The 27730-nt window shown below is 49.4% G+C and overlaps 1 protein-coding gene across 8 annotated transcripts in view; it reads right to left on the bottom strand.

Annotated features, from left to right (window-relative positions):
- Positions 1-291: 291 nt before the first annotated feature.
- Positions 292-27730, bottom strand: part of ARAP1 (ArfGAP with RhoGAP domain, ankyrin repeat and PH domain 1) — a 279811-nt gene continuing 252372 nt past the window's right edge. For 6 of the 8 annotated variants that reach the window (XM_040339771.1, XM_040339773.1, XM_040339775.1 and 3 more), the window contains 5 exons: positions 21961-22014; positions 18116-18179; positions 13095-13247; positions 5683-5720; positions 292-1478 (listed from right to left, as the gene is read on the bottom strand). In XM_040339771.1, coding sequence (XP_040195705.1) covers positions 5703-5720; positions 13095-13247; positions 18116-18179; positions 21961-22014 — 289 coding nt within the window. In that variant the 3' untranslated portion in view covers positions 292-1478; positions 5683-5702. The remainder of the gene's footprint in view (positions 1479-5682; positions 5721-13094; positions 13248-18115; positions 18180-21960; positions 22015-27730) is intronic. The other 2 variants (XM_040339774.1, XM_040339776.1) reach the window with 1 other exon arrangement.

Here is a 27730-nt window from a genome sequence, read left to right as displayed (position 1 = left end):
CACACAAAGGTGGGCAGGGCACCCCATAGGGGATAGAAACACACAAAGGTGGGAAGAACACCTCATAGAGGATGGGAACACACAAAGGTGGGCAGGGCACCCGTAGAGAATAGAAACACCAAAAGCTCCCAGGTAGACAAGACTGGAGACATGAATTGGTCGGGGGCTCTGCCCGTTACACTATCAAAGACCGATAAAGAAGACCAAGGCTAAAACTAAAACATCAGAATTCGTTGTATTGTCCATTTTCAATAAAGTTGGCCTTTGGGGTTCACCAAAAAAAAAAAAATACACATTAAACACTTTTCTTTTATTAACAAATTCAATAAAAACATCTAGATCCCAGATTGTCGTCTAGTTTCTCTGTTAAATACAAAGCGAAGTATCTTAGTATAAGATGTTACATGGCGGTCAGAACCAGGAGGACGCGCCGGGCACAATGTCGCCCGTCCTGATTCCAGAGAAGATCCAGAAGATGGTGGTCTTCACACCACTAGATATCGGTTGAATGATGATTGGGTGGATTACATGGCGGTCAGAACCAGGAGGGCGCGCTGGGCACAATGTCGCCCGTCCTGATTCCAGAGAAGATCCAGAAGATGGTGGTCTTCACACCTCTAGATATCGGTTGAATGATGATTGGGTGGATGGTCGTCGGGCAATGCCTCTCTTCAAGTTGGGACCCATCTTCAATGTTCCAGTTCTTCATGAAAAGTCCAGCAGACCAGATCCTGAAGAAGAGGGCACCATGGTCTTGGAAACCAAAATGATCGCCTTTGGGAGGTTCCTAGAGAAGCTGCTCTACACACATCCAACCGGAAGGGAAGGCCCAGAACACAATGAAGATGTGGAATCTTTAAAGATCTCTCAAGTCTGTAGCTGGGCCAACATACGCCCGCGGTTTGACCAGTTTACTCTAAAACCCTCCATGACGTCCACCCAAAAATCTGAGAACCTAATGGTGGGCGATGTGGAATGATCGGAGATGATGAAGAGTCCCGGTAAAGATGATTTTTCATGGAGAAACACAGATAATCATCAATTATTATGGAAAATACGGAAGGAAGAACCGAGGTGAGCCATTGTTCAGCTATTTCTCAGCCCCCCGGAGTGAAAGGAAACGGTCATACCCACTGCATACCACCGGGGGTGCCATCAGTTTACACGTTCAGTCGTATCCCGTTCAATAGACGTTTAACCAGCTGCGTTTCCTAGGCTGCGTCTATTTTGTTAGTGCATTGAAAAAAAAAAAAAAAGGAAGAAAAGACTATCTACAAGGCATCGAGTTCCTCTATACACATCCCAAGTCTCGCAGGTTCGTCTGCAACGCAAAGTCCAGTCGCAATCCGTTCGCCATGGCGATCTCACACATGCGCACACGTCCAAAGTCCAGAGTGGTCAACACGTCCTGGAGGCAGAGAAGGCCTCCTACAATGGGTCGGGTCCTTCAAGCAGGGTATCTCCAACGCAGTTCACACCTAAAAAAACAGAGAGTTTCGTTATCTATTACGTTATTAACGCCTTGATGCCACCTCCAGAAGGCCCTTGTAACCACTTCTTATGCCTTACGCCCCGTACGCACCATCGGAATTTCCGTCGGAAAAACTTCGGATGATTTTTTTTCGACGGAATTCCGCTCAAGCTTGGCTTGCATACAGGGGCGGACTGACGATTGAGGCACTCGTGCACTGCCCGAGGGCCCCATGCCACTAGGGGGCCCCATCATCTGTCCCTGATATGTATGAAACCGACATGCTTTAGATGTGAAAATCCTGAGATTTTAGCTGCCCGGCCCCTGCACTGCCTCCTGGCGTGGTGGCCATCTGTAAGCCCGTGGGCCCCATAATCTTCTATTGCCCGGGGGCCCCATGATTTGTCAGTCCGCCCCTGCTTGCATACACACGGTCACACAAAAGTTCCGTCGACTGTCAAGAATGCTGGCGACGTACAACATTACGACGAGGCGAGAAAATTAAGTTTAGTGCTTCCGAAGCAGGCGTCAAATTGTTTCGGAGCACGCGCCGAATTGTTTCCGAGCACGCGTCGAATTGTTTCCGAGCACGCGTCGAATTGTTTCCGAGCACGCATCGAATTGTTTCCGAGCACGCGTCGAATTGTTTCCAAGCACGCGTCGAATTGTCTCCGAGCACGCGTCAAATTGTTTCCCAGCACGCGTCGAATTGTCTCCGAGCACGCGTCGAATTGTTTCCCAGCACGCGTCGAATTGTCTCCGAGCACGCATCGAATTGTTTCCGAGCACGCGTCGAATTGTTTGCGAGCACGCGTCGAATTGTTTCCGAGCACGCATCGAATTGTTTCCGAGCACGCGTCGAATTGTTTCCGAGCACGCGTCGAATTGTTTCCGAGCACGCGTCGAATTGTTTCCGAGCACGCGTCGAATTGTTTCCGAGAACGCGTCGAATTGTTTCCGAGAACGCGTCGAATTGTTTCCGAGCACGGAGACACTTATAAACAGCCACTGGATTATTTTTTACAAACAGTGGAAGGGTCTCCCCCCCCCCGCCACCTTTACTGGGCTCTCCCAGCCAATCGAGGAGCTTGTTAACCACCTCCATACCGGGCCTATTCTGGCACTTCTCTCCTACAGTACAAATCGTCATTCTTTTGCTAGAAAATTACTCAGAACCCCCAAACATTATATATGTTTTTTTAGCAGACACCCTAGGGAATAAAACGACGGTCATTGCAATGTTTTATCTCGCACGGTATTTGCGCAATAATTTTTCAAACGCCTTTTTTTTGGAAAAAAATGGTTTCATGAATGAAAAAAATAACAAAACAATAAAGGTAGCCCAATTTTTTTGTAAAATATGAAAGATGAAGTTACACCGAGTAAATAGATACCTAACATGTCACGCTTTAAAATTGCGCACACTCATGGAATGGCGCCAAACTTCGGTACTTAAAAATCTCCATAGTCAACGCTTTGAAATTTTTTACAGGTTACCAGTTTAGAGTTACAGTTTTTTACACTTTAAAAAAAAAACTTTTGATCACTTTTATTTCTATTACAAGAAATGTAAACATCCCTTGTAATAGGAATAGTGTGTGACAGGTCCTCTTTATGGAGAGATGCGGGGGGGTCAGTAAGACCTCACATCTCTCCTCCAGGCTGGAAAGCATGAGATCGGTGAAAAAAAATTCACCGATCTTATGATCAGTTTTGCTCACTAGCCGCAATCGTGTCTTTGTTTACTTCCGGGACGTCATCACATCGCGCCGGGGCCTCCGACGTTCATAGAGATGACTGGTGACCATCTGGTCACCAGTCATCTCTATGCTTCCTGCCTGCGCCGGACGATTCATTCTCTGGGCCCCCCGATGGCACGGGAGAGCTCAGAGAAGCACCAGATGGCTGCGGGAGGGGGGGGGGGGAATGTCCCCTCCCGCCGCCTATAAGAACGATCAAGCGGCGGAACCGCTGCTTTGATCGTTCTTATGGTGCGCAGGATGGCCGGCTGAAGACATGGATATCTGAATGATGCCTCTAGCTGCACCCATCATTCAGATATCCCCCCGCAAACCAAGGACGTCATATGACGTTCAACCCAGGATGGGAGATCCCATCTGTGGACGTCATATGACGATGGGCGGGTATTAAAGTGGTTAAGGATGCGACCAGCAGCATCCGCTTCCCCAGGCAGAGTGAGAGGAATTGATGTTGGTCCTCCTACTATGTGTTGTCAGAAACTGGAAGTGGCAAGGATTTCGTCACTTCCGGGTTCCGTCTGATACCGTTACCGGCTAGTAAAAGCATCGGATCAAACCGATCTTGGTTCGATCAGAGGCTTTGGAGACCAGGGGAGGGACCAGGGGACCAATATACCAAAGATCTCTCCATCAACCACTTAAGGACCGCCTCTTGCACATATACTTCGGCAGAATGGCACGGCTGGGCACAAGCACGTACAGGTACGTCTTCTTTAAGTGGCCAGCTGTGGGTCGCAGGCGCGTGACCTGGTCCGAAGCTCCGTGACCGCGGGACCCGCAGACCCGATCGTCCGCTGGAGTCCCGGGATCGGTCCCCGGAGCTGAAGAACGGGGTGAGCTGTGTGTAAACACAGCTTCCCCGTTCTTCACTGTGGCGCCATCATCGATCGTGTGATCCCTGTTATAGGGAACCACAATCAATGATGTCACACCTACAGCCACACCCCCTACAGTTAGAAACACAGATGAGGTCACACTTAACCCCTTCAGCGCCCCCTTGTGGTTAACTCCCAAACTGCAATCGTCATTTTCACAGTAATCAGTGCATTTTTATAGCATTTTTTGCTGTGAAAATGACAATGGTCCCAAAAATGTGTCAAAATTGTCCGAAGTGTCCGCCATAATGTTGCAGTCACGAAAAAAACGCTGATCGCCGCCATTAGTAGTAAAAAAAATTTTTTTTTAAAAATGCAAAAAAACTATCCCCTATTTTGTAAACACTATCTAAATTTTGCGCAAACCAACCGATAAACGCTTATTGCGATTTTTTTACCAAAATTAGGTAGAAGAATACGTATTGGTCTAAACTGAGGACATTTTTTTTATATCTTTTTTTTGGGGATATTTATTATAGCAAAAAATATTGCATTTTTTTCAAAATTGTCGCTCTATTTTTGTTTATAGCGCAAAAAAAAAAAACCGCAAAGGTGATCAAATACCACCAAAAGAAAGCTCTATTTGTGGGGAAAAAAGGACGCCAATTTTGTTTGGGAGCCACGTCGCACGACCGCGCAATTGAATAGGCTTTGATGTAAACCATTCCATTGTAGCTCTGGCTGTACTTTAGGGTCGTTGTCCTGCTGGAAGGTGAACCCCCTCCTCCACGGTCTCAAGTCTTTTGCCGACTCTAAGGCCTCGTACACACGACGGGACATGTCCGCTGGCGAATTTTGGTCTGATGGCTGTACACACCATCAGACCAAATTTCCCGCAGACAGCGAACGCGGTGACGTGGCCGCGCCGTCGCCGTGACGATGACGCGGCGACGTGCGCGACCCTGGAAGGTCAATGCTTCCACGCATGCGTGCGAGGGCTTTCGGCCGAGCGGACATGTCCGGTGAGTCTGTACAGACGACCGAACATGTCCGACGGACAGGCTTCCAGCGGACATGTTTCTTAGCATGCTAAGAAACATTTGTCCGCTAGAAACCTGTCCGATCCGCCGGAAAATTGTCCGGTCGGCCGTACAGACGACCGAACATGTCCGCGGAAACTGGTCCGAGTCCTAACAGGTTTTCTTCTAAGATTCTCCTGTATTTGTCTCCATCCATCTTCCCATCAACTCTGACCGGCTTCCCTGTCCCGGCTGAAGAAAAGCATCCCCACCACATGATGCTGCCACCACCATGTTTCACAGTGTGTTCAGGGTGATGTGCAGTGTTAGTTTTGTACCACACATTTAGGCCAAAAAGTTACATTTTAGTCTCATCCGACCAGAGCCCCTTCTCTGCTGTGTCCCCCATATTGCTTCTCACGCCATGCCTCAATTGCACCCCCAGACCATCCTGTGTCGTCTAGCAACTTAAACTTCCTTTACGTCTACCAACATCAAGGTATGGGCGATGTTTAGCTGTGCCCTCACATTACATGGGGGTTTTTGGGGGAATCTGAGGCAGATTGTACAAAGATTGTAGAGTCAGGTTGTACGGTGTATGACAAAACAGAACTTACCCGGAGACCCTCCACCGCTCTCATACATTTCCCAGAAGCTGCAATTAACAAGAAACACAAAGTTAGAGCGCAAAGTTGAATGTGGTTCTATTTTACCCCTCCTTGGTTCCTTCTTCCCTCCTCATCAACATTAATAAAACCTTACCGTTGTCATTATAGACCTTGTATTGGACCCGGTGACGTCATTACTTGCTTATCTATGCAGATCAGCGGCTGGTGGAAGGGACCGGCGGGGTGCTGTAATGCCTCCCTGAAAATATCCCAGCACCCTGCCCCCAATACAACAGGGCCGTCTTTAAGTGCAGGGCAAGAATTTTTTTGCCTAGGGTCCAATCAATATTAACCACTTCCATACCGGGCACTGTGACTTATACACCTTCCCGCCCAGACCAATTTTTAGCTTTCAGTGCTGTTGCACTTTAAATGACAATTGCGCGGTCGTGCTACACTGTACCCAAACTAAATTTTTATCATTTTGTACCCACAAATAGAGCTTTCTTTTGGTGGTATTTGATCACCTCTGCGATTTTTATTTTCTGCAAAAAAAAATAAAAAAATGACCGAAAATTTAGAAAAAAAAAATAATAATTTTTGTTTCCGTTATAAAACATTGTAAATAAGTATGTTTTCTCCTTCACTAATGGGCACTGATGGTACTGCACTGACTGGCACTGATAAGGTGGCACTGATGGGCACCGATGAGGTGGCACTGATGTGGTGGCATTGATGATGGGCACCAATATGCGGCACTGATGGGCGGCACGGATGGGCACTGATGGGCGGCACGGATAGGTGGCACAGATGGGCACAGATAGGCGGCAAGGATAGGCAGGGATAGGCGGCACGGATGACCAGGGATAGGCGTCACGGATGGGCAGGGATAGGTGGCAGGAATAGGCAGCATGGATGGGCAGGGATAGGCGGCACATATGGGCACTGATAGGTGGCAAAGATGGGCACTGATAGGCGGCATGGATGGGCACTGATAGGGGCGGCATGGATGGGCACTAACTAATGTGTTGTACTAATGGATGCCAATCAGTGCCAAACAATGCCTGCCAATCAGTGATGCCCATTGTGGGCACCGATTGGCATCCATTGTGGCACTGATTGGCATCCATTATGTGTCATCCCTGGTGGTCTAGGGTGGCATACCTTTGATTTAAATCCCTGGTGATCTAGTGGAATCCCTGGTGGTCCAGTGGGCATCCCTGGTGGTCCAGTGGGCATCCTCAGGGGGGGCTGTGCTGATAATCGATCAGCACAAACCCCTCCTGTCAGAGGAGCAGCCGATCGGCTCTCCTCTACTCGCGTCTGACAGACGCGAGTGAGGAAAAGCCGATTACCGGCTTTTGCTGTTTACATCGTGATCAGCCGTGATTGGACACGGCTGATCACGTGGTAAAGAGTCTCCGTGAGAGTCTCTTTACCGAGATCGGTGTTGCGGGGTGTCAGACTGACACCCTGCAACAACGATCGCCGCGATGCGCGCCCCCGGGGGTGCGCAGCGGCTCAGAATCCTGAGGACGTCATATGACGTCCAGTCAGGATTCTACAACCACTTTGCCGCCGTCAATCTGTCATTGGCGGGCGGCAAGTGGTTAAAGACGGCCCTGGTCCTTGCAGGCTCTCAAATTTTTGCTGTCGGAAATTCCGAAAGAAAAATTCCGAAAGAAAAATTCCGAAAGAAAAATTCCGAAAGAAAAATTCCGATGGGACCTACACACGGTCAGAATTTTCGACCAAAAGCTCACATCGGACTTTTCTTGTCGGAAATTCCAATCGTGTGTACACGCGGTCGGAAATTTCCGATGGAAAAAGTCAGACGGAATTTCTTTATCGGATATTCCGACCGTGTGCATGCCCCATCTGGGCTTTTTCCATCGGAAATTCCGACAGACTTAGAAAGAGAACATGTTGGGCTAGATTCAGAAAGCCCTGCGTAATTTAGTGCAAGTTCTGTATTCATAAAGAACTTGCGCCCTAAGTTACGGCGGCGTAACGTATGTGGGCCGGTGTAAGGCCGCCTAATTCAAATGGGGATGATGTGGGCGTGTTTTATTCAAATGAATGGTGACCCCGCGTATTTTACGTTTTTTACGAACGGCGCATGCGCCGTTCATGAAAGAATCCCAGTGCACATGCTCAAAATTACGCCGCAAATCGTCATTGCTTTAGACGTGAACGTAACTTACGTACATCCCTATTCGCGAACGACTTACGCAAACAACGTAAACATTTCAAAATTCGACGCGGGAACGACGGCCATACTTAACATTGCGTACGCCTCATAATAGCAGGAGCAACCTTACGCCGAAAAAGCCGAACGCAAACGACGTAAAAAAATTCCGCCAGGCGCACGTACGTTTGTGAATCGGCGTATCTAGGTCATTTGCATATTCTACGCCGAAAACGACGGAAGCGCCACCTAGCGGCCAGCGTAAATATGCACCCTAAGATACGGCGGTGTAAGAGACTTACGCTAGTCGGATCTTAGGCTAATTTCGGCGTATCTTGCTTTCTGAATACAGAAAGAAGATACGCTGGCGCAGGTTTGAATTTACGCGGCGTATCTATAGATACGCCAGCGTAAATTCTTTCTGAGTCTAGCCCGTTCTCTTTTTCTCCCAGACGGAAAAAAAAACTCGATCGGAAATTCGGTTCGTCTGTGTGGAATTCCGACAGAGAAAAAAAACACACGCATGCTCGGAAACAATTCAACGCATGCTCGGAAGCATTGAACTTCATTGATCTCGGCTCGTCGTACGTGTGGTACGTCACCGCGTTCTCGGCGGTCGGAGTTTGGTGTGTCCGCGTGTATGCAAGACAGCTTGAGCGGAATTCCGTTGGGAAAAACCCGTCAGAGTTTATTCCGGAAGGAAAATCCGATCGTGCGTACGCGGCATTAGAGTTCCTCTTTAGTCATCTCCTCTGTCCACCGGCATTCCGTATAATTGCTACCTGTAATGTAGCCCGGAAAGTCGATAAGACCGCGCCGCTCTCTGGACCGCGAATGACACCGTCTCTTTCACTGTGACCCCCTTTAGCTGCGATTAGAGCGAATCTCATCCTGCTTTTGAAGTGATCAAAGAAAAAACGGAGATGAAATGAAGGATACGGCGCGCTCTCCTCCTGTCTTCCACCCGCCAGACAGACGGGAACGGCGTATACTTATCTGCACATCGCCGCGACGGCTTGTCAATCACTGCGCTCCTATTTCTGCGACGTTTATCATCTGCATCCCACTGAACCCATCATAAAAAATAACTCCTATTAGACAGAAGTTTCTCTCTCTCGGCTGAAGCTCCTTTTCAAGTAGTAGGGTGCCTGAAGCACGAGACTGTCAGAGCTGCCGCTGTCTACGCAAAGCAAGCGAGGAGCTGGAGATGTGTGCCGCTCTCCCCTGCTACACACCTCCTCCTCGCTCATTACGCCTCTGCTTTTAATTCTAAAATTTGAAAGCGCTTTAACCACTTAAGCCCCGGACCAATATGCTGCTAAATGCCCAAAGGCGTTTTTACAATTCGGCACTGCGTCGCAATTGCGCGGTCGTGCGACGTGGCTCCCAAACAAAATCGGCGTCCTTTTTTCCCCACAAATAGAGCTTTCTTTTGGTGGTATTTGATCACCTCTGCGGTTTTTATTTTTTGCGCTATAAACAAAAATAGAGCGACAACTTTGAAAAAAATGCAATATTTTTAACTTTTTGCTGTAATAAATATCCCCCAAAAATATATAAAAAAAAGATTTTTCCTCAGTTTAGGCCGATACGTATTCTTCTACTTATTTTTGGTAAAAAAAAATCGCAATAAGCGTTTATCGATTGGTTTGCGCAAAATTTATAGCGTTTACAAAATAGGAGATAGTTTTATTATTTTTTTTTTTTTTTACTACTAATGGCGGCGATCAGCGATTTTTTTCGTGACTGCGACATTATGGCGGACACTTCGGACACTTTTGACACATTTTTGGGACCATTGTCATTTTCACAGCAAAAAATGCATTTAAATTGCATTGTTTATTGTGAAAATGACAGTTGCAGTTTGGGAGTTAACCACAGGGGGTTCTGTAACATTTAGGGTTCACCTAGTGTGTGTTTACAACTGTAGGGGGGTGTGGCTGTAGGACTGACGTCATCGATCGAGTCTCCCTATAAAAGGGATCACTCGATCGATACGCCGCCACAGTGAAGAACGGGGAATCCGTGTTTACGTACGGCTCTCCCCGTTCTTCAGCTCCGGGGAGCGTTCGCGATGGGGCGGCTATAAACGAATAGCCGCGCTGTCGTCCCGGATCGCTCCCCGCGGGAATCCGACCGCCGCATGTAGCGGGGGGGCGTTCCCGATCAGACCCCCGACCTACGTCTAGGCAGGGACGTACAGGTACGCCAATGTGCCTGTCCGTGCCATTCTGCCGACGTACATATACATGCGGCGGTCTGGAAGTGGTTAAGCAGAACGTAGACACGAGGCCCCTCCCCACTCACGCCCATAATGGGAAAAATAATGAAAGTGACCAATAAAAATTAAGGCCCAGATTCACAGAGAGCAGGGCGCACATTACGCCGCCATAGAGTAACCAATGTACGCTACGCCAACGCAGTTGAATTCAGCAAGCCAGTGCTCCCAACGCTGCGCCAGCGTGGCGTGGGATTCGAAGGAGTACGCCGGTGTAGGTGGAAGTGAGCGTGGCCCATGCAAATATGGCGCGACCCCATGCAAATGATGGGCCGAGCTCCAGACAAATACATATCACGAACTGCGCATGCGTCGTGACGTGGACGCATCCCCCTGCGCCTGCTCACAACCACGTCGGAAACAACTGCCTAAACTACGCCGGATCACTGCGTACGGCGTGAACGTAACCTACGCCCAGCCAGACACACGTCCAACGTAAAATACGCCGGCTTGTGTTCCCTGGTGCAGACCTGTGCCGGGTTGCACCTCATTTATGGGGCATAACTTTACGCCGGACGTACAACTTACGCGCACCTCGCGTAGCCTGCGCCGGGCGCACGCAGTTTCGTGAATCGCCGTATTTCCCTCATTTGCATGTTTGAATGGCTAATCAATGGGAGCGGCACCATGCACCCAGCCTAAATGTGCGCCCACCCTACGCCGGCGTAAGCAGGATATGTCCGCGGGGTGTAGCCTGGTTTTAGGCGCATATATGTTTGTGGGTCTGGCGCACAGATACGACGGCGCACATTTGCACTTACGTTGGCGTAACTTGTTATACGTCGGCGTAAGTGCTTTGTGAAACCAGATACGCTTAAATTAGGCTAAGATACGAGCGGCGTAAGTCTCCTACGCCGTCGTATCTTAGGGTGCAATATTTATGCTGGCCGCTAGGTGGCGCTTCCGTTGAGTTCGGCGTAGAATATGCAAATGAGCTAGATACGCCGATTTAGAAACGTACGTGCGCCCGGCACATTTTTTTTACGTCGTTTACGTAAGGCTTTTTCCGGCGTAAAGTTAGTCGAACAAATAACATTGGCTAGGCCAGCTAAGTATGGCCGTTGTTCCCGCGTCAAAATTTGAAAAATCAGAGGACAGGGATCACCGCTGGAGAATCAGAGGACAGGGATCACCGCTGGAGAATCAGAGGACAGGGATCACCGCTGGAGAATCAGAGGACAGGGATCACCGCTGGAGAATCAGAGGACAGGGATCACCGCTGGAGAATCAGAGGACAGGGATCACCGCTGGAGAATCGGAGGACAGGGATCACCGCTGGAGAATCAGAGGACAGGGATCACCGCTGGAGAATCAGAGGACAGGGATCACCGCTGGAGAATCAGAGGACAGGGATCACCGCTGGAGAATCAGAGGACAGGGATCACCGCTGGAGAATCAGAGGACAGGGATCACCGCTGGAGAATCAGAGGACAGGGATCACCGCTGGAGAATCAGAGGACAGAGATCACCGCTGGAGAATCAGAGGACAGGGATCACCGCTGGAGAATCAGAGGACAGGGATCACCGCTGGAGAATCAGAGGACAGGGATCACCGCTGGAGAATCGGAGGACAGGGATCACCGCTGGAGATTTAGAGGACAGGGATCACCGCTGGAGAATCAGAGGACAGGGATCACCGCTGGAGAATCAGAGGACAGGGATCACCTCTGGAGAATCAGAGGACAGGGATCACCGCTGGAGAATCAGAGGACAGGGATCACCGCTGGAGAATCGGAGGACAGGGATCACCGCTGGAGAATCAGAGGACAGGGATCACCGCTGGAGAATCAGAGGACAGGGATCACTGCTGGAGAATCAGAGGACAGGGATCACCCCTGGAGAATCAGAGGACAGGGATCACCCCTGGAGAATCAGAGGACAGGGATCACCCCTGGAGAATCAGAGGACAGGGATCACCGCTGGAGAATCGGAGGACAGGGATCACCGCTGGAGAATCAGAGGACAGGGATCACCGCTGGAGAATCAGAGGACAGGGATCACTGCTGGAGAATCAGAGGACAGGGATCACCCCTGGAGAATCAGAGGACAGGGATCACCCCTGGAGAATCAGAGGACAGGGAAAACTGCCGGGAATCCCGGCGGGAAAATAGAGAACCTGCTCTCTATTTTTCCGCCGGGATTCCCGGCGGTTTTAAACCCGGCAGTTTTCCTATGGCGTTGACCGCTAGGGGGCGCTCCCTTTGTGGTCAGCGTATAGTATGCAAATTGCATACTTACGCCGATTCACAATGTTGCGCGCCCCCTGCGTACGCAAGTTACGTCGGTTGCGTACAGCATCTTTAGCGTAAGGCTGCCCATGCTAAAAGCAGGGGCAGCCAATGCTAAAGGATACCCGGCGTTCCCGCGTCGCGACGTTCAAATTTTACGTAGTTTGCGTAAGTGAATCGTGAATGGCGCTGGACGCCATTTACGTTCACGTTGAAGCAAATGACGTCCTTGCGACGTCATTTGCCGCAATGCACGTCGGAAAAAGTTTCCCGACGGAGCATGCGCACTACGTTCGGCGCGGGAACGCGCCTAATTTAAGTGATCCACGCCCCCTACGGGATCATTTAAATTACGCGCCCTTACGCCGGGCAGTTTTAAGGAGCGCCCGCGCAAATTACGTAGCTACTGCTTCATGAATGAAGCGTAGCGCAGGTAATTTACGGAGGCGCAGCGTTAAAACGGTACGCTGCGCCTCTCCGTAAGAGGGCGCAATTCGTACCTGAATCCAGCCCTCTGTTTTCCCGTCGGGATTCCCGGTCGTGTGTACAGGGCTGTTCTCTATTTTCCCCCCGGGGTTGCCGGCAGTTTTCCTGTCGGGAAAACTGCGAGGAAGCATACACACGTGCGGTTTTCCCGGCCAAAAGCTCTCCTGGCAGGAAAACGGGTGGGGTGTACGAGGCTTAGGAGCGTAGATTAATACATGGAACGGTCTACAACGCTACTCACCGTTAGCGGGTCTGCTGTGAAGGCAGCCATGCTTCTCCTGATTTCCATGTCATTCCCCCGAATAGGAATAAGCGATCGGTTCCCAAGCGACGGATCCTGCCGGGAGCTCCGTGTCCGCACCGGCATCGACTCTTCTGGCCACAGACTGCCATACTGGAAAAAAGACAAATGAAATGTCATTAAAGGGGTGTTCCTGGGAGAAAAAAAATTAGCCACTAGAGCCCCGGACCATTATGCAGGTTAAGGACCTGGCCCCATTTTTGCGATTCCGCACTGCGTCGCTTTAACTGACAATTGCGCGGTCGCGCGACGTGGCTCCCAAACAAAATTGGCGTCCTTTTTTTCCCCACAAATAGAGCTTTCTTTTGGTGGTATTTGATCACCTCTGCGGTTTTTATTTTTTGCGCTATAAACAAAAATAGAGCGACAATTTTGAAGAAAATTCAATATTTTTTGCTTTTTGCTATAATAAATATCCCCCAAAAACATATATACAGTAGGTGAACCCGATTTTGTGTCAATCTCGCTCTCTTTCTCGGCGAGATTGAGCACCTACGAGCCCCATCGCGGGAGCCAGCGCCGAGCTGGCTTGCCGCGATGGAGACAGAGCCGTCATAGAAGCGACGGGAGATCCGACTTGGATTCCCGCCAATTCTACACGTGTGCGGCGTTTGCTATGAATCCTGAGGGGGAAGTCCCCGCCGGATTTTAAATAAAAATCCGGCATGGGTCCCCCCCTCAGGAGCATACCGGGCCCTTAGGTCTGTTATGGGTTGTAAGGAGAGCCCCCCTACGCAGAAAAAAACGGCGTAGGGGGTCCCCCTACGATCCATACCAGACCCGTATCCAAAGCACGCTACCCGGCCAGCCAGGAAGGGAGTGGGGACGAGCGAGCGCCCCCCCCCCCTCCTGAGCCGTACCAGGCTGCATGCCCTCAACATGGGGGGGTTGGGTGCTCTGGGGCAGGGGGGCGCACTGCGGCCCCCCCACCTCAGAGCACCCTGTCCCCATGTTGATGAGGACAGGGCCCCTTCCCGACAACCCTGGCCGTTGGTTGTCGGGGTATGCGGGCGGGAGGCTTATCGGAATCTGGGAGCCCCCTTTAATAAGGGGGCCCCCAGATACCGGCCCCCCACCCTAAGTGAATGAGTATGGGGTACATCGTAGCCCTACCCATTCACCTGCAAGAAAAGTGGTAAAAACACAAATAAACCACACAGTGTATTAAAATATTTTATTAGTCTGCTCCGGAGGCCGCCCCCTGTCTTCTTTATTAGCTCTTTTACCAGGGGGGGCTTCTTCTTTGACGTCTTCGGGTGGGTGGGGGCCGCCGTCTGGTTCTCTTCCACCGCCGGGGGGGGGGTGGCTTTTAAAAAAGCCCCCACCCCCCCGGCGGGTTTCCTCCGGCGTCTTCGGCGGGGCTCTTCTTCTTACGCTATCCCGACGGGTCTTCTCCGCTATCCGGGGGGTCTCGCCGCTCTCCGCTGTTGACTCGTCGCACCCCGGTTCTTCGTCTTGCAGTCCGGTTCCTTCTTCCGTGCTGTACGTCTTCTTCCGTGCTGTGAGTTCTTCTTCCGCGCTGTGACGTCATGTTCTTCACTTCTCTTCTTCTCCCGATGTTGACTCGCCGGTCCTCCTCGCTGAAATGACGGATGCGCGCCTTGCATCGGACCTATATAGGCCTCACAGTCCCATCATGCTCTGTACCTACCCATGTGATACCTACCCACATGGGTAGGTACAGAGCATGATGGGACTGTGAGGCCTATATAGGTCCGATGCAAGGCGCGCATCCGTCATTTCAGCGAGGAGGACCGGCGAGTCAACATCGGGAGAAGAAGAGAAGTGAAGAACATGACGTCACAGCGCGGAAGAAGACGTACAGCACGGAAGAAGGAACCGGACTGCAAGACGAAGAACCGGGGTGCGACGAGTCAACAGCGGAGAGCGGCGAGACCCCCCGGATAGCGGAGAAGACCCGTCGGGATAGCGTAAGAAGAAGAGCCCCGCCGAAGACGCCGGAGGAAACCCGCCGGGGGGGTGGGGGCTTTTTTAAAAGCCACCCCCCCCCCGGCGGTGGAAGAGAACCAGACGGCGGCCCCCACCCACCCGAAGACGTCAAAGAAGAAGCCCCCCCTGGTAAAAGAGCTAATAAAGAAGACAGGGGGCGGCCTCCGGAGCAGACTAATAAAATATTTTAATACACTGTGTGGTTTATTTGTGTTTTTACCACTTTTCTTGCAGGTGAATGGGTAGGGGTACGATGTACCCCATACTCATTCACTTAGGGTGGGGGGCCGGTATCTGGGGGCCCCCTTATTAAAGGGGGCTCCCAGATTCCGATAAGCCTCCCGCCCGCATACCCCGACAACCAACGGCCAGGGTTGTCGGGAAGGGGCCCTGTCCTCATCAACATGGGGACAGGGTGCTCTGAGGTGGGGGGCCGCAGTGCGCCCCCCTGCCCCAGAGCACCCAACCCCCCCATGTTGAGGGCATGCAGCCTGGTACGGCTCAGGAGGGGGGGGGCGCTCGCTCGTCCCCACTCCCTTCCTGGCTGGCCGGGTAGCGTGCTTTGGATACGGGTCTGGTATGGATCGTAGGGGGACCCCCTACGCCGTTTTTTTCGGCGTAGGGGGGCTCGCCTTACAACCCATAACAGACCTAAGGGCCCGGTATGCTCCTGAGGGGGGACCCATGCCGGATTTTTATTTAAAATCCGGCGGGGACTTCCCCCTCAGGATTCATAGCAAACGCCGCACACGTGTAGAATTGGCGGGAATCCAAGTCGGATCTCCCGTCGCTTCTATGACGCGCTTGCTGGGATGTGCTGTCACTATTCCAGTGAGTGCAAGATGTCGGCGAGATCTCGGCACCCTGTCGCCGAGTATCAGCGCGACGCTGTTGTGCTAAAAGAACAATATCACAAACACCTACTGTATATATAAAAAAAACGTTTTTTTCCCCTCAGTTTAGGCCGATACGTATCCTTCTACTTATTTTTGGTAAAAAAAAAAATCGCAATAAGCGTTTATCGATTGGTTTGCGCCAAATTTATAGCGTTTACAAAATAGGGGATAGTTTTATGGCATTTTTATTAATATTTTTTTTTTTTTACTACTAATGGCGGCGATCAGCGATTTTTTACGTGACTGCGACATTATGGCGGACGCGTCGGACACTAGTGACACATTTCTGGGACCATTGTCATTTTCACAGCGAAAGTGCTATAAAAATGCGCTGATTACTGTGAAAATTACAATGGCAGTGAAGGGGTTAACCACTAGGGGGCGCTAAGGGGTTAAGTGTGCCCTAAGGAAGTGATTCTTACTGTAGAGGGGCGTGACTGTAGGCGTGACGTCACTGATCGTCGTTCCCTATAACAGGGAACAGACGATCAGTGTCATTGCCACAGAGAAGAACGGGGAAGGTTTGTTTACACTCACCTCTCCCCGTTCTTCAGCTCCTGTGACCCGATCGTGGGACACCGGCGGCGATCGGATCCGCAGCTCCCGCGACAGAGCTTCGGACCCACGGCTGGGCTCTTAAAAGGAAGGTGAGGTACAGGTATGTGCCTGTGCCCAGCCGTGCCGTTCTGCCGACGTATATCGGCGTTGGGCGGTCCTTAACCACTTACGGACCCCTTCACGCCGATTTACGTTGGCAGAATGGCACGGCTGGGTACATCCACGTACATGTGGCTCTTTAAGCCCAGCCATGGGGGCGCGCTCCCGCGATCCGGTCCGAAGCTCTGTGACCACAGCCGCGGGACCCGCGGACCCAATCGCGGCTGGAGTCCCGCGATCGGTCCCCGGAGCTGAAGAACGGGGAGAGGTGAGTGTAAACACACCTTCCCCGTTCCTCACTGTGGCGGCGTCATCGATCGTGTGTTCCCTTTTATAGGGATACACAATCGATGACGTCACACCTACAGCCACACCCCCTACAGTTAGAAACACAGATGAGGTCACACTTAACCCCTTCAGCGCCCCCTTGTGGTTAACTCCCAAACTGCCATTGTCATTTTCACAGTAATCAGTGCATTTTTAATGCATTTTTTGCTGTGAAAATGACAATGGTCCCAAAAATGTGTCTAAATTGTCCGAAGTGTCCGCCATAATGTCGCAGTCACGAAAAAAAAATCTCTGATCGCCGCCATTTGTAGCAAAAAAAAAAAATTAATAAAAATGCAATAAAACTATCCCCTATTTTCTAAACGCTATAAATTTTGCGCAAACCAACCGATAAATGCTTGTTGCGATTTTTTTTTACCAAAAATATGTAGAAGAATACATATCGGCCTAAACTGAGGAAAAAAATGTTTTTTTTATATATTTTTGGGGGATATTTATTATAGCAACAAGTAAAAAATATTACATTTTTTTTCAAAATTGTCGCTTTATTTTTGTTTATAGCGCAAAAAATAAAAAAAGCAGAGGTGATCAAATACCACCAAAAGAAAGCTCTATTTGTGGGGAAAAAAGGACGCCAATTTTGTTTGGGAGCCACGTCGCACGACCGCGCAATTGTCAGTTAAAGCGACGCAAAACTGGCCGGGTCCTTTTTTTTTTCTCTTTAATATTTTTATTTTATATTTCTTTTTTTCTTTCCAAAATACAGTGTATTACAAACAAGGATCCTCGCATCTACATAAATAGTGCATAATGCATACAACCGAAACGGCCGGGTCCTTTAGCTGCCTAAAGGTCCAGGTCTTAAGTGGTTAAAAGCCAACAGATACCATTATTGAATCCAGAATGCGTCCTGAAGAAGCCTAACGGCGAAACGCGTTGATGCAGCTCTTAGGTCCTTTTGTTTACCATGTGTGTGTCTATATTTTATTAAAGATTGTTTTTTTTTTCTACATCCCCATTGTTTACTGTGCCGTTTAAGTCGGACTTGGGGTTCCCCCCTCTTTTTGTATGATAAGCATTGATAATCGCTACCCTGTTGAGTTTTTCACTAACTGCCTAAATGGAAAGCTGCCAGACTCACAAGTATTCATACCTCCGTCTTCTACATACCTGTGCAAACATGAACGCTGCCAGCCAATTTCTCATCTCCCCAACCGAGTCACAGCAAAGATACCTGAGAGGAGAGAAGAGGAGAGGAGAGGAGAGGAGAGGAGGAGAGAGGGGGGGAGAGGAGAGGAGAGGAGAGGAGAGGAAAGGAGAGGAGAGGAGAGGAGAGAAGAGGAGAGGAGAGAAGAGAAGAGGAGAGAAGAGGAGGGGAGGAGAGAAGGGGAGAGGAGGGGAGAGAAGAGGAGAGAAGAGGAGAAGAGAGAAGAGGAGAGAAGAGGAGAGGAGAGGAGAGGAGAGGAGAGAAGAGGAGAGGCGAGAAGAGGAGAGAAGAGGAGAGAAGAGGAGAGGAGAGAAGAGGAGAGAAGAGGAGAGAAGAGGAGAGAAGAGGAGAGGAGAGGAGAGAAGAGGAGAGAAGAGGAGAGAAGAGGAGAGAAGAGGAGAGAAGAGGAGAGGAGAGGAAAGAAGAGAAGAGGAGAGGAGAGAAGAGGAGAGAAGAGGAGAGAAGAGGAGAGAAGAGGAGAGAAGAGGGGAGGATAGGAGAGGAGAGGAGAGAAGAGGAGAGGAGAGAAGAGGAGAGGAGAGGAGAGGAGAGGAGAGGAGAGGAGAGAAGAGGAGAGAAGAGAAGAGAAGAGAAGAGAAGATGAGAGGAGAGAAGAGAAGAGAAGAGGAGAGAAGAGGAGAGGAGAGGAGAAAAAAAGAGGAGAGAAATGGAGAGGAGAGAAGAGAAGAAGAGAAATGGAGAGAAGAGGAGAGAAGAGAAGAGAAGAGGAGAGAAGAGAAGAGGAGAGAAGAGGGGAGGAGACGAGAGAAGAGAAGAGAAGAGGGAGAAGAGGGAGAAGAGGAGAGAAGAGGGGAGAAGAGGAGAGAAGAGGAGAGAAGAGGGGAGAAGAGGAGAGGAGAGAAGAGAGGAGGAGAGGAGAGGATAGGAGAGGAGAGAAGAGGAGAGAAGAGAAGAGAAGAGAAGAGAAGAGAAGAGAAGAGAAGAGAAGAGAAGATGAGAGGAGAGAAGAGAAGAGGGGAGAAGAGGAGAGGAGAGGAGAGAAGAGGGGAGGAGAGGAGAGGAGAGAAGAGAAGAGAAGAGATGAGAGGAGAGAAGAGAAGAGGGGAGAAGAGGAGAGGAGAGAAGAGGGGAGGAGAGGAGAGGAGAGAAGAGGAGAGAAGATGAGAGGAGAGAAGAGAAGAGAAGAGAAGAGGAGAGGAGAGGAGAGGAGAGGAGAGGAGAGAAGAGAAGATGAGAGAAGATGAGAGGAGAGAAGAGAAGAGAAGAGGAGAGGAGAAAAGAGAAGAGGAGAGGAGAAAAAAAGAGGAGAGAAATGGAGAGGAGAGAAGAGAAGAGGAGAAAAGAGGAGAGAAATGGAGAGAAGAGGAGAGAAGAGAAGAGAAGAGGAGAGAAGAGAAGAGGAGAGAAATGGAGAGGAGAAAAGAGAAGAGGAGAGAAATGGAGAGAAGAGGAGAGGAGAAAAGAGAAGAGGAGAGAAGAGGAGAGGAGAAAAAAAGAGGAGAGAAATGGAGAGGAGAGAAGAGAAGAGGAGAAAAGAGGAGAGAAATGGAGAGAAGAGGAGAGAAGAGAAGAGGAGAGAAGAGAAGAGGAGAGAAATGGAGAGAAGAGAAGAGGAGAAAAGAGAAGAGGAGAGAAGAGAAGAGGAGAAAAGAGGAGAGAAATGGAGAGAAGAGGAGAGAAGAGAAGAGGAGAGAAGAGAAGAGGAGAGAAATGGAGAGAAGAGAAGAGGAGAAAAGAGAAGAGGAGAGAAGAGAAGAGAACCATATAAACAAGGAACTGACCCGTATACATCAGAGGGAGACAATATCTCTAATGACAATTTTTAGATTGAATATAAAATATAACATATTGAAACAGAAAATATAATAATAATAATAATATTAATACTCATACATCATATATCTCCATATTTAGATTTAAATGTACAGTGCCTTGAAAAAGTATTCATACCCCTTGAAAATGTTGCAACCAAAAATGTAAATGTATTTTATTGGGATTTTTATGTGATAGACCAACACCGTTGAAAACCATTTATCATTTTCCATCCACAATTATGTGTCACTTTGTGTCTCTCACATAAAATCCCAATAAAATACATTTACGTTTTTGGTTGTCACATGACAAGATGTGGGAGATTTCAAGGGGTATGAATACTTTTTCAAGGCGCTGTATATTCCACAACCACTGATATGGATTCAACCCTCAAATAGTCTTTTTTTATCTCCCGGGCATTCTACTGGTGAAATATCTGAGTTCCCGGGTCTGTACACCCGCTGTGCCCCATTATGAGGGGTTCCCACCATCCCTGTGCCGAGTTCCCGGGTCTGTACACCTGCTGTGCCCATTATGAGGGGTTCCCACCATCCCTGTGCTGAGTTCCCGGGTCTGTACACCCGCTGTGCCCATTATGAGGGGTTCCCACCATCCCTGTGCTGAGTTCCCGGGTCTGTACACCCGCTGTGCCCATTATGAGGGGTTCCCACCATCCCTGTGCTGAGTTCCCGGGTCTGTACACCTGCTGTGCCCATTATGAGGGGTTCCTACCATCCCTGTGCTGAGTTCCCGGGTCTGTACACCCGCTGTGCCCATTATGAGGGGTTCCCACCATCCCTGTGCTGAGTTCCCGGGTCTGTACACCCGCTGTGCCCATTATGAGGGGTTCCCACCATCCCTGTGCTGAGTTCCCGGGTCTGTACACCCGCTGTGCCCCATTATGAGGGGTTCCCACCATCCCTGTGCTGAGTTCCCGGGTCTGTACACCCGCTGTGCCCATTATGAGGGGTTCCCACCATCCCTGTGCTGAGTTCCCGGGTCTGTACACCCGCTGTGCCCATTATGAGGGGTTCCCACCATCCCTGTGCTGAGTTCCCGGGTCTGTACACCCGCTGTGCCCATTATGAGGGGTTCCCACCATCCCTGTGCTGAGTTCCCGGGTCTGTACACCCGCTGTGCCCATTATGAGGGGTTCCCACCATCCCTGTGCTGAGTTCCTGGGTCTGTACACCCGCTGTGCCCATTATGAGGGGTTCCCACCATCCCTGTGCTGAGTTCCCGGGTCTGTACACCCGATGTGCCCCATTATGAGGGGTTCCCACCATCCCTGTGCTGAGTTCCCGGGTCTGTACCCCTGCTGTGCCCATTATGAGGGGTTCCCACCATCCCTGTGCTGAGTTCCCGGGTCTGTACACCCGCTGTGCCCATTATGAGGGGTTCCCACCATCCCTGTGCTGAGTTCCCGGGTCTGTACACCCGCTGTGCCCATTATGAGGAGTTCCCACCATCCCTGTGCTGAGTTCCCGGGTCTGTACACCCACTGTGCCCATTATGAGGGGTTCCCACCATCCCTGTGCTGAGTTCCTGGGTCTGTACCCCCGCTGTGCCCATTATGAGGGGTTCCCACCATCCCTGTGCTGAGTTCCAGGGTCTGTACACCCGCTGTGCCCATTATGAGGGGTTCCCACCATCCATGTGCTGAGTTCCCGGGTCTGTACACCCGCTGTGCACATTATGAGGGGTTCCCACCATCTCTGTGCTGAGTTCCCGGGTCTGTACACCTGCTGTGCCCATTATGAGGGGTTCTCACCATCCCTGTGCTGAGTTCCCGGGTCTGTACACCCGCTGTGCCCATTATGAGGGGTTCCCACCATCCCTGTGCTGAGTTCCCGGGTCTGTACACCCGCTGTGCCCATTATGAGGGGTTCCCACCATCCCTGCTGGAGCTTTTATTTATTGTATAAGTTGTATTTGATGTTCTCAATCAATAAACACGCATCATCGGGCTCCGTGACCATTTCTACTAGGCAATCCCAAAGCCATACCCAACCTCTGTTTGGCCTCATAGACTCACCATTGGCTCTTCTCGTTCTTCTCATTCTTGCACATTATTGTGAATCCCCAACTGCTGAAATACAGAAAAGGAAGGGTACATTACAAAACACAGAGGATGCTCAGGGGCGTGGTGATGAGATGACAGCTGCTTTGTGATTGGTCGTTGTGGGTTACTCTACATTACAGTGTATATAATACAGAAACTGCTCAGGGGCGTGGTGATGAGATGACAGCTGCTCTGTGATTGGTTATTGTGAGCTACTATACATTGCATTGTATATAATACAGAAATTGTTTGGGGGGGTGGTGATGAGATGACAGCTGCTCTGTGATTGGTTGATCTAAGTATCTGGAGATTGGCGCCTTTACCTTCTAAGTATCGGGAGATTGGCGCCTTTACCTACTAAGTATCGGTAGATTGGCGCCTTTACCTTCTAAGTATCAGGAGATTGACGCCTTTACCTTCTAAGTATCGGGAGATTGGCGATTTTACCTTCTAAGTATCGGGAGATTGGCGCCTTTACCTTCTAAGTATCGGGAGATTGGCGCCTTTACCTTGTAAGTATTGGGAGATTGGTGATTTTACCTTCTAAGTATCGGGAGATTGGCGCCTTTACCGTCTAAGAATCGGGAGATTGGCGCTTTTACCTTCTAAGTATCGAGAGAGTTGCGCCTTTACCTTCTAAGTATCGGGAGATTGGCGCCTTTACCTTCTAAGTATCGGGAGATTGGCGCCTTTACCTTCTAAGTATCGGGAGATTGGCGCCTTTACCTTCTAAGTATCGGGAGATTGGCGCCTTTACCTTCTAAGTATCGGGAGATTGGCGCCTTTACCTTCTAAGTATCGGGAGATTGGCGCCTTTACCTTCTAAGTATTGGGAGATTGGCGCCTTTACCTTCCAAGTATCGGGAGATTGGCGCTTTTACCTTCTAAGTATCGGGAGATTGGCGCCTTTACCTTCTAAGTATCGGGAGATTGGCGCCTTTACCTTCTAAGTATCGAGAGATTGGCGCCTATACCTTCTAAGTATCGGGAGATTGGCGCCTTTACCTTCTAAGTATCGGGAGATTGGCGCCTTTACCTTCTAAGTATCGGGAGATTGGCGCCTTTACCTTCCAAGTATCGGGTGATTGGCGCTTTTACCTTCTAAGTATCGGGAGATTGGCGCCTTTACCTTCTAAGTATTGGGAGATTGGCGCCTTTACCTACTAAGTATCGGTAGATTGGCGCCTTTACCTTCTAAGTATCAGGAGATTGACGCCTTTACCTTCTAAGTATCGGGAGATTGGCGATTTTACCTTCTAAGTATCGGGAGATTGGCGCCTTTACCTTCTAGGTATCGGGAGATTGGCGCCTTTACCTTCTAAGTATCGGGAGATTGGCGCCTTTACCTTGTAAGTATTGGGAGATTGGTGATTTTACCTTCTAAGTATCGGGAGATTGGCGCCTTTACCGTCTAAGAATCGGGAGATTGGCGCTTTTACCTTCTAAGTATCGAGAGAGTTGCGCCTTTACCTTCTAAGTATCGGGAGATTGGCGCCTTTACCTTCTAAGTATCGGGAGATTGGCGCCTTTACCTTCTAAGTATCGGGAGATTGGCGCCTTTACTTTCTAAGTATCGGGAGATTGGCGCCTTTACCTTCTAAGTATCGGGAGATTGGCGCCTTTACCTTCTAAGTATCGGGAGATTGGCGCCTTTACCTTCTAAGTATTGGGAGATTGGCGCCTTTACCTTCCAAGTATCGGGAGATTGGCGCTTTTACCTTCTAAGTATCGGGAGATTGGCGCCTTTACCTTCCAAGTATCGGGAGATTGGCGCCTTTACCTTCTAAGTATCGAGAGATTGGCGCCTATACCTTCTAAGTATCGGGAGATTGGCGCCTTTACCTTCTAAGTATCGGGAGATTGGCGCCTTTACCTTCTAAGTATCGGGAGATTGGCGCCTTTACCTTCCAAGTATCGGGTGATTGGCGCTTTTACCTTCTAAGTATCGGGAGATTGGCGCCTTTACCTTCTAAGTATTGGGAGATTGGCGCCTTTACCTTCTAAGTATCGGGAGATTGGCGCCTTTACCTTCTAAGTATCGGGAGATTGGCGCCTTTACCTTCTAAGTATCTGGAGATTGGCGCCTTTACCTTCTAAGTATCATAAGATTGGCACCTTTACCTTCTAAGTATCTGAAGATTGGTGCCTTTACCTTCTAAGTATCAGGAGTTTGGCGCCTTTACTTCTAAGTATCAGGAGATTGGCGCCTTTACCTTCTAAGTATCGGGAGATTGGTGCCTTTACCTTCTAAGTATCGGGAGATTGTCGCTTCTACCTTCTAAGTATCGGGAGATTGGCGCCTTTACCTTCTAAGTATCGGGAGATTGGCGATTTTACCTTCTAATTATTGGGAGATTGGCGCCTTTACCTTCTAAGTATCGGGAGATTGGCGCCTTTACCTTCTAAGTATCACGAGATTGGCGCCTTTACCTTTTAATTATCGGGAGATTAGCGCCTTTACCTTCTAAGTATCGGGAGATTGGCTCCTTTATTTCTAAGTATCAGGAGATTGGCGCCTTTACCTTCTAAGTATCAGGAGATTGGCGCTTTTACCTTCTAAGTATCAGGAGATTGGTGCCTTTACCTTCTAAGTATCGGGAGATTAGCGCCTTTACCTTCTAAGTATCGGGAGGTTGGCGCCTTTACCTTCTGCGTATCGGGAGATTGGCGCCTTTACCTTCTAAGTATCGGGAGGTTGGCGCCTTTACCTTCTGCGTATCGGGAGATTGGCGCCTTTACCTTCTAAGTATCGGGAGATTGGCGCCTTTACCTTTTAAGTATCGGGAGGTTGGCGCCTTTACCTTCTAAGTATCGGGAGATTGGCGCCTTTACCTTCTAAGTATCGGAAGATTGGCGCCTTTACCTTCTAAGTATCACGAGATTGGCGCCTTTACCTTTTAATTATCGGGAGATTAGCGCCTTTACCTTCTAAGTATCGGGAGATTGGCACCTTTACCTTCTAAGTATCGGGAGATTGGCTCCTTTATTTCTAAGTATCAGGAGATTGGCGCTTTTACCTTCTAAGTATCAGGAGATTGGTGCCTTTACCTTCTAAGTATCGGGAGATTAGCGCCTTTACCTTCTAAGTATCGGAAGATTGGCGCCTTTACCTTCTAAGTATCGGGAGATTGGTGCCTTTACCTTCTAAGTATCAGGAGATTGTCGCCTTTACCTTCTAAGTATCGGGAGATTGGCGATTTTACCTTCTAAGTATCGGGGGGTTGGCGCCTTTACCTTCTAAGTATCGGGAGATTGGTGCCTTTACCTTCTAAGCATCGGGAGATTGGCGCCTTTACCTTCTAAGCATCGGGAGATTGGCGCCTTTACCTTCTAAGTATCTGGAGATTGGCGCCTTTACCTTCTAGGTATCGGGAGATTGGCGCCTTTACCTTCTAAGTATCGGGAGGTTGGCGCCTTTACCTTCTAAGTATCGGGAGATTGGTGATTTTACCTTCTAAGTATCGGGAGATTGACGCCTTTACCTTCTAAGTATCGGGAGGTTGGCGCCTTTACCTTCTGCGTATCGGGAGATTGGCGCCTTTACCTTCTAAGTATCGGGAGGTTGGCGCCTTTACCTTCTGCGTATCGGGAGATTGGCGCCTTTACCTTCTAAGTATCGGGAGATTGGCGCCTTTACCTTCTAAGTATCGGGAGGTTGGGGCCTTTACCTTCTAAGTATCGGGAGATTGGCGCCTTTACCTTCTAAGTATCGGGAGATTGGCGCCTTTACCTTCTAAGTATCTGGAGATTGGCGCCTTTACCTTCTAAGTATCATAAGATTGGCACCTTTACCTTCTAAGTATCTGAAGATTGGTGCCTTTACCTTCTAAGTATCAGGAGTTTGGCGCCTTTACTTCTAAGTATCAGGAGATTGGCGCCTTTACCTTCTAAGTATCGGGAGATTGGTGCCTTTACCTTCTAAGTATCGGGAGATTGTCGCTTTTACCTTCTAAGTATCGGGAGATTGGCGCCTTTACCTTCTAAGTATCGGGAGATTGGCGATTTTACCTTCTAATTATTGGGAGATTGGCGCCTTTACCTTCTAAGTATCGGGAGATTGGCGCCTTTACCTTCTAAGTATCACGAGATTGGCGCCTTTACCTTTTAATTATCGGGAGATTAGCGCCTTTACCTTCTAAGTATCGGGAGATTGGCTCCTTTATTTCTAAGTATCAGGAGATTGGCGCCTTTACCTTCTAAGTATCAGGAGATTGGCGCTTTTACCTTCTAAGTATCAGGAGATTGGTGCCTTTACCTTCTAAGTATCGGGAGATTAGCGCCTTTACCTTCTAAGTATCGGAAGATTGGCGCCTTTACCTTCTAAGTATCGGGAGATTGGTGCCTTTACCTTCTAAGTATCAGGAGATTGTCGCCTTTACCTTCTAAGTATCGGGAGATTGGCGATTTTACCTTCTAAGTATCGGGGGGTTGGCGCCTTTACCTTCTAAGTATCGGGAGATTGGCGCCTTTACCTTCTAAGCATCGAGAGATTGGCGCCTTTACCTTCTAAGCATCGGGAGATTGGCGCCTTTACCTTCTAGGTATCTGGAGATTGGCGCCTTTACCTTCTAGGTATCGGGAGATTGGCGCCTTTACCTTCTAAGTATCGGGAGGTTGGTGCCTTTACCTTCTAAGTATCGGGAGATTGGTGATTTTACCTTCTAAGTATCGGGAGATTGGCGCCTTTACCTTCTGCGTATCGGGAGATTGGCGCCTTTACCTTCTAAGTATCGGGAGGTTGGCGCCTTTACCTTCTAAGTATCGGGAGGTTGGCGCCTTTACCTTCTGCGTATCGGGGAGATTGGCGCCTTTACCTTCTAAGTATCGGGAGATTGGCGCCTTTACCTTCTAAGTATCGGGAGGTTGGCGCCTTTACCTTTTAAGTATCGGGAGATTGGCGCCTTTACCTTCTAAGTATCAGGAGGTTGGCGCCTTTACCTTTTAAGTATCGGGAGATTGGTGATTTTACCTTCTAAGTATCGGGAGATTGGCGCCTTTACCTTCTAAGTATCGGGAGATTGGCGCCTTTACCTTCTAAGTATCGGGAGATTGGCGCCTTTACCTTCTAAGTTTCACGAGATTGGCGCCTTTACCTTCTAAGTATCGGGAGATTGGCGCCTTTACCTTCTAAGTATCAGGAGATTGGCGCCTTTACTTTCTAAGTATCGGGAGATTGGCGCCTTTACCTTCTAAGTATCGGGAGATTGGCGATTTAACCTTCTAAGTATCTGGAGATTGGCGCCTTTACCTTCTAAGTATCGGGAGATTGGCGCCTTTACCTTCTAAGTATCGGGAGATTGGCGCCTTTACCTTCTAAGTATCGGGAGATTGGCACCTTTACCTTCCAAGTATCGGGAGATTGGCGATTTTACCTTCTAAGTATCTGGAAATTGGCGCCTTTACCTTCTAAGTATCGGGAGATTGGCGCCTTTACCTTCTAAGTATCGGGAGATTGGCGCCTTTACCTTCTAAGTATCGGGAGATTGGCACCTTTACCTTCTAAGTATCGGGAGATTGGCGCCTTTACCTTCTAAGTATCGGGAGATTGGCACCTTTACCTTCTAAGTATCGGGAGATTGGCGCCTTTACCTTCTAAGTATCGGGAGATTGGCGCCTTTACCTTCTAAGTATCGGGAGATTGTCGCTTTTACCTTCTAAGTATCGGAAGATTGGCGCGCGGACGAGGAACATTTTATTACATAGTATTTCTTACAGATGCGGAGAAAATTCTGGTACACGATCG

This window comes from Rana temporaria, chromosome 2 (assembly GCF_905171775.1).
Source record: "Rana temporaria chromosome 2, aRanTem1.1, whole genome shotgun sequence".
Taxonomy (NCBI): domain Eukaryota; kingdom Metazoa; phylum Chordata; class Amphibia; order Anura; family Ranidae; genus Rana; species Rana temporaria.
This window is presented reverse-complemented; position numbering and strand designations above follow the sequence as displayed.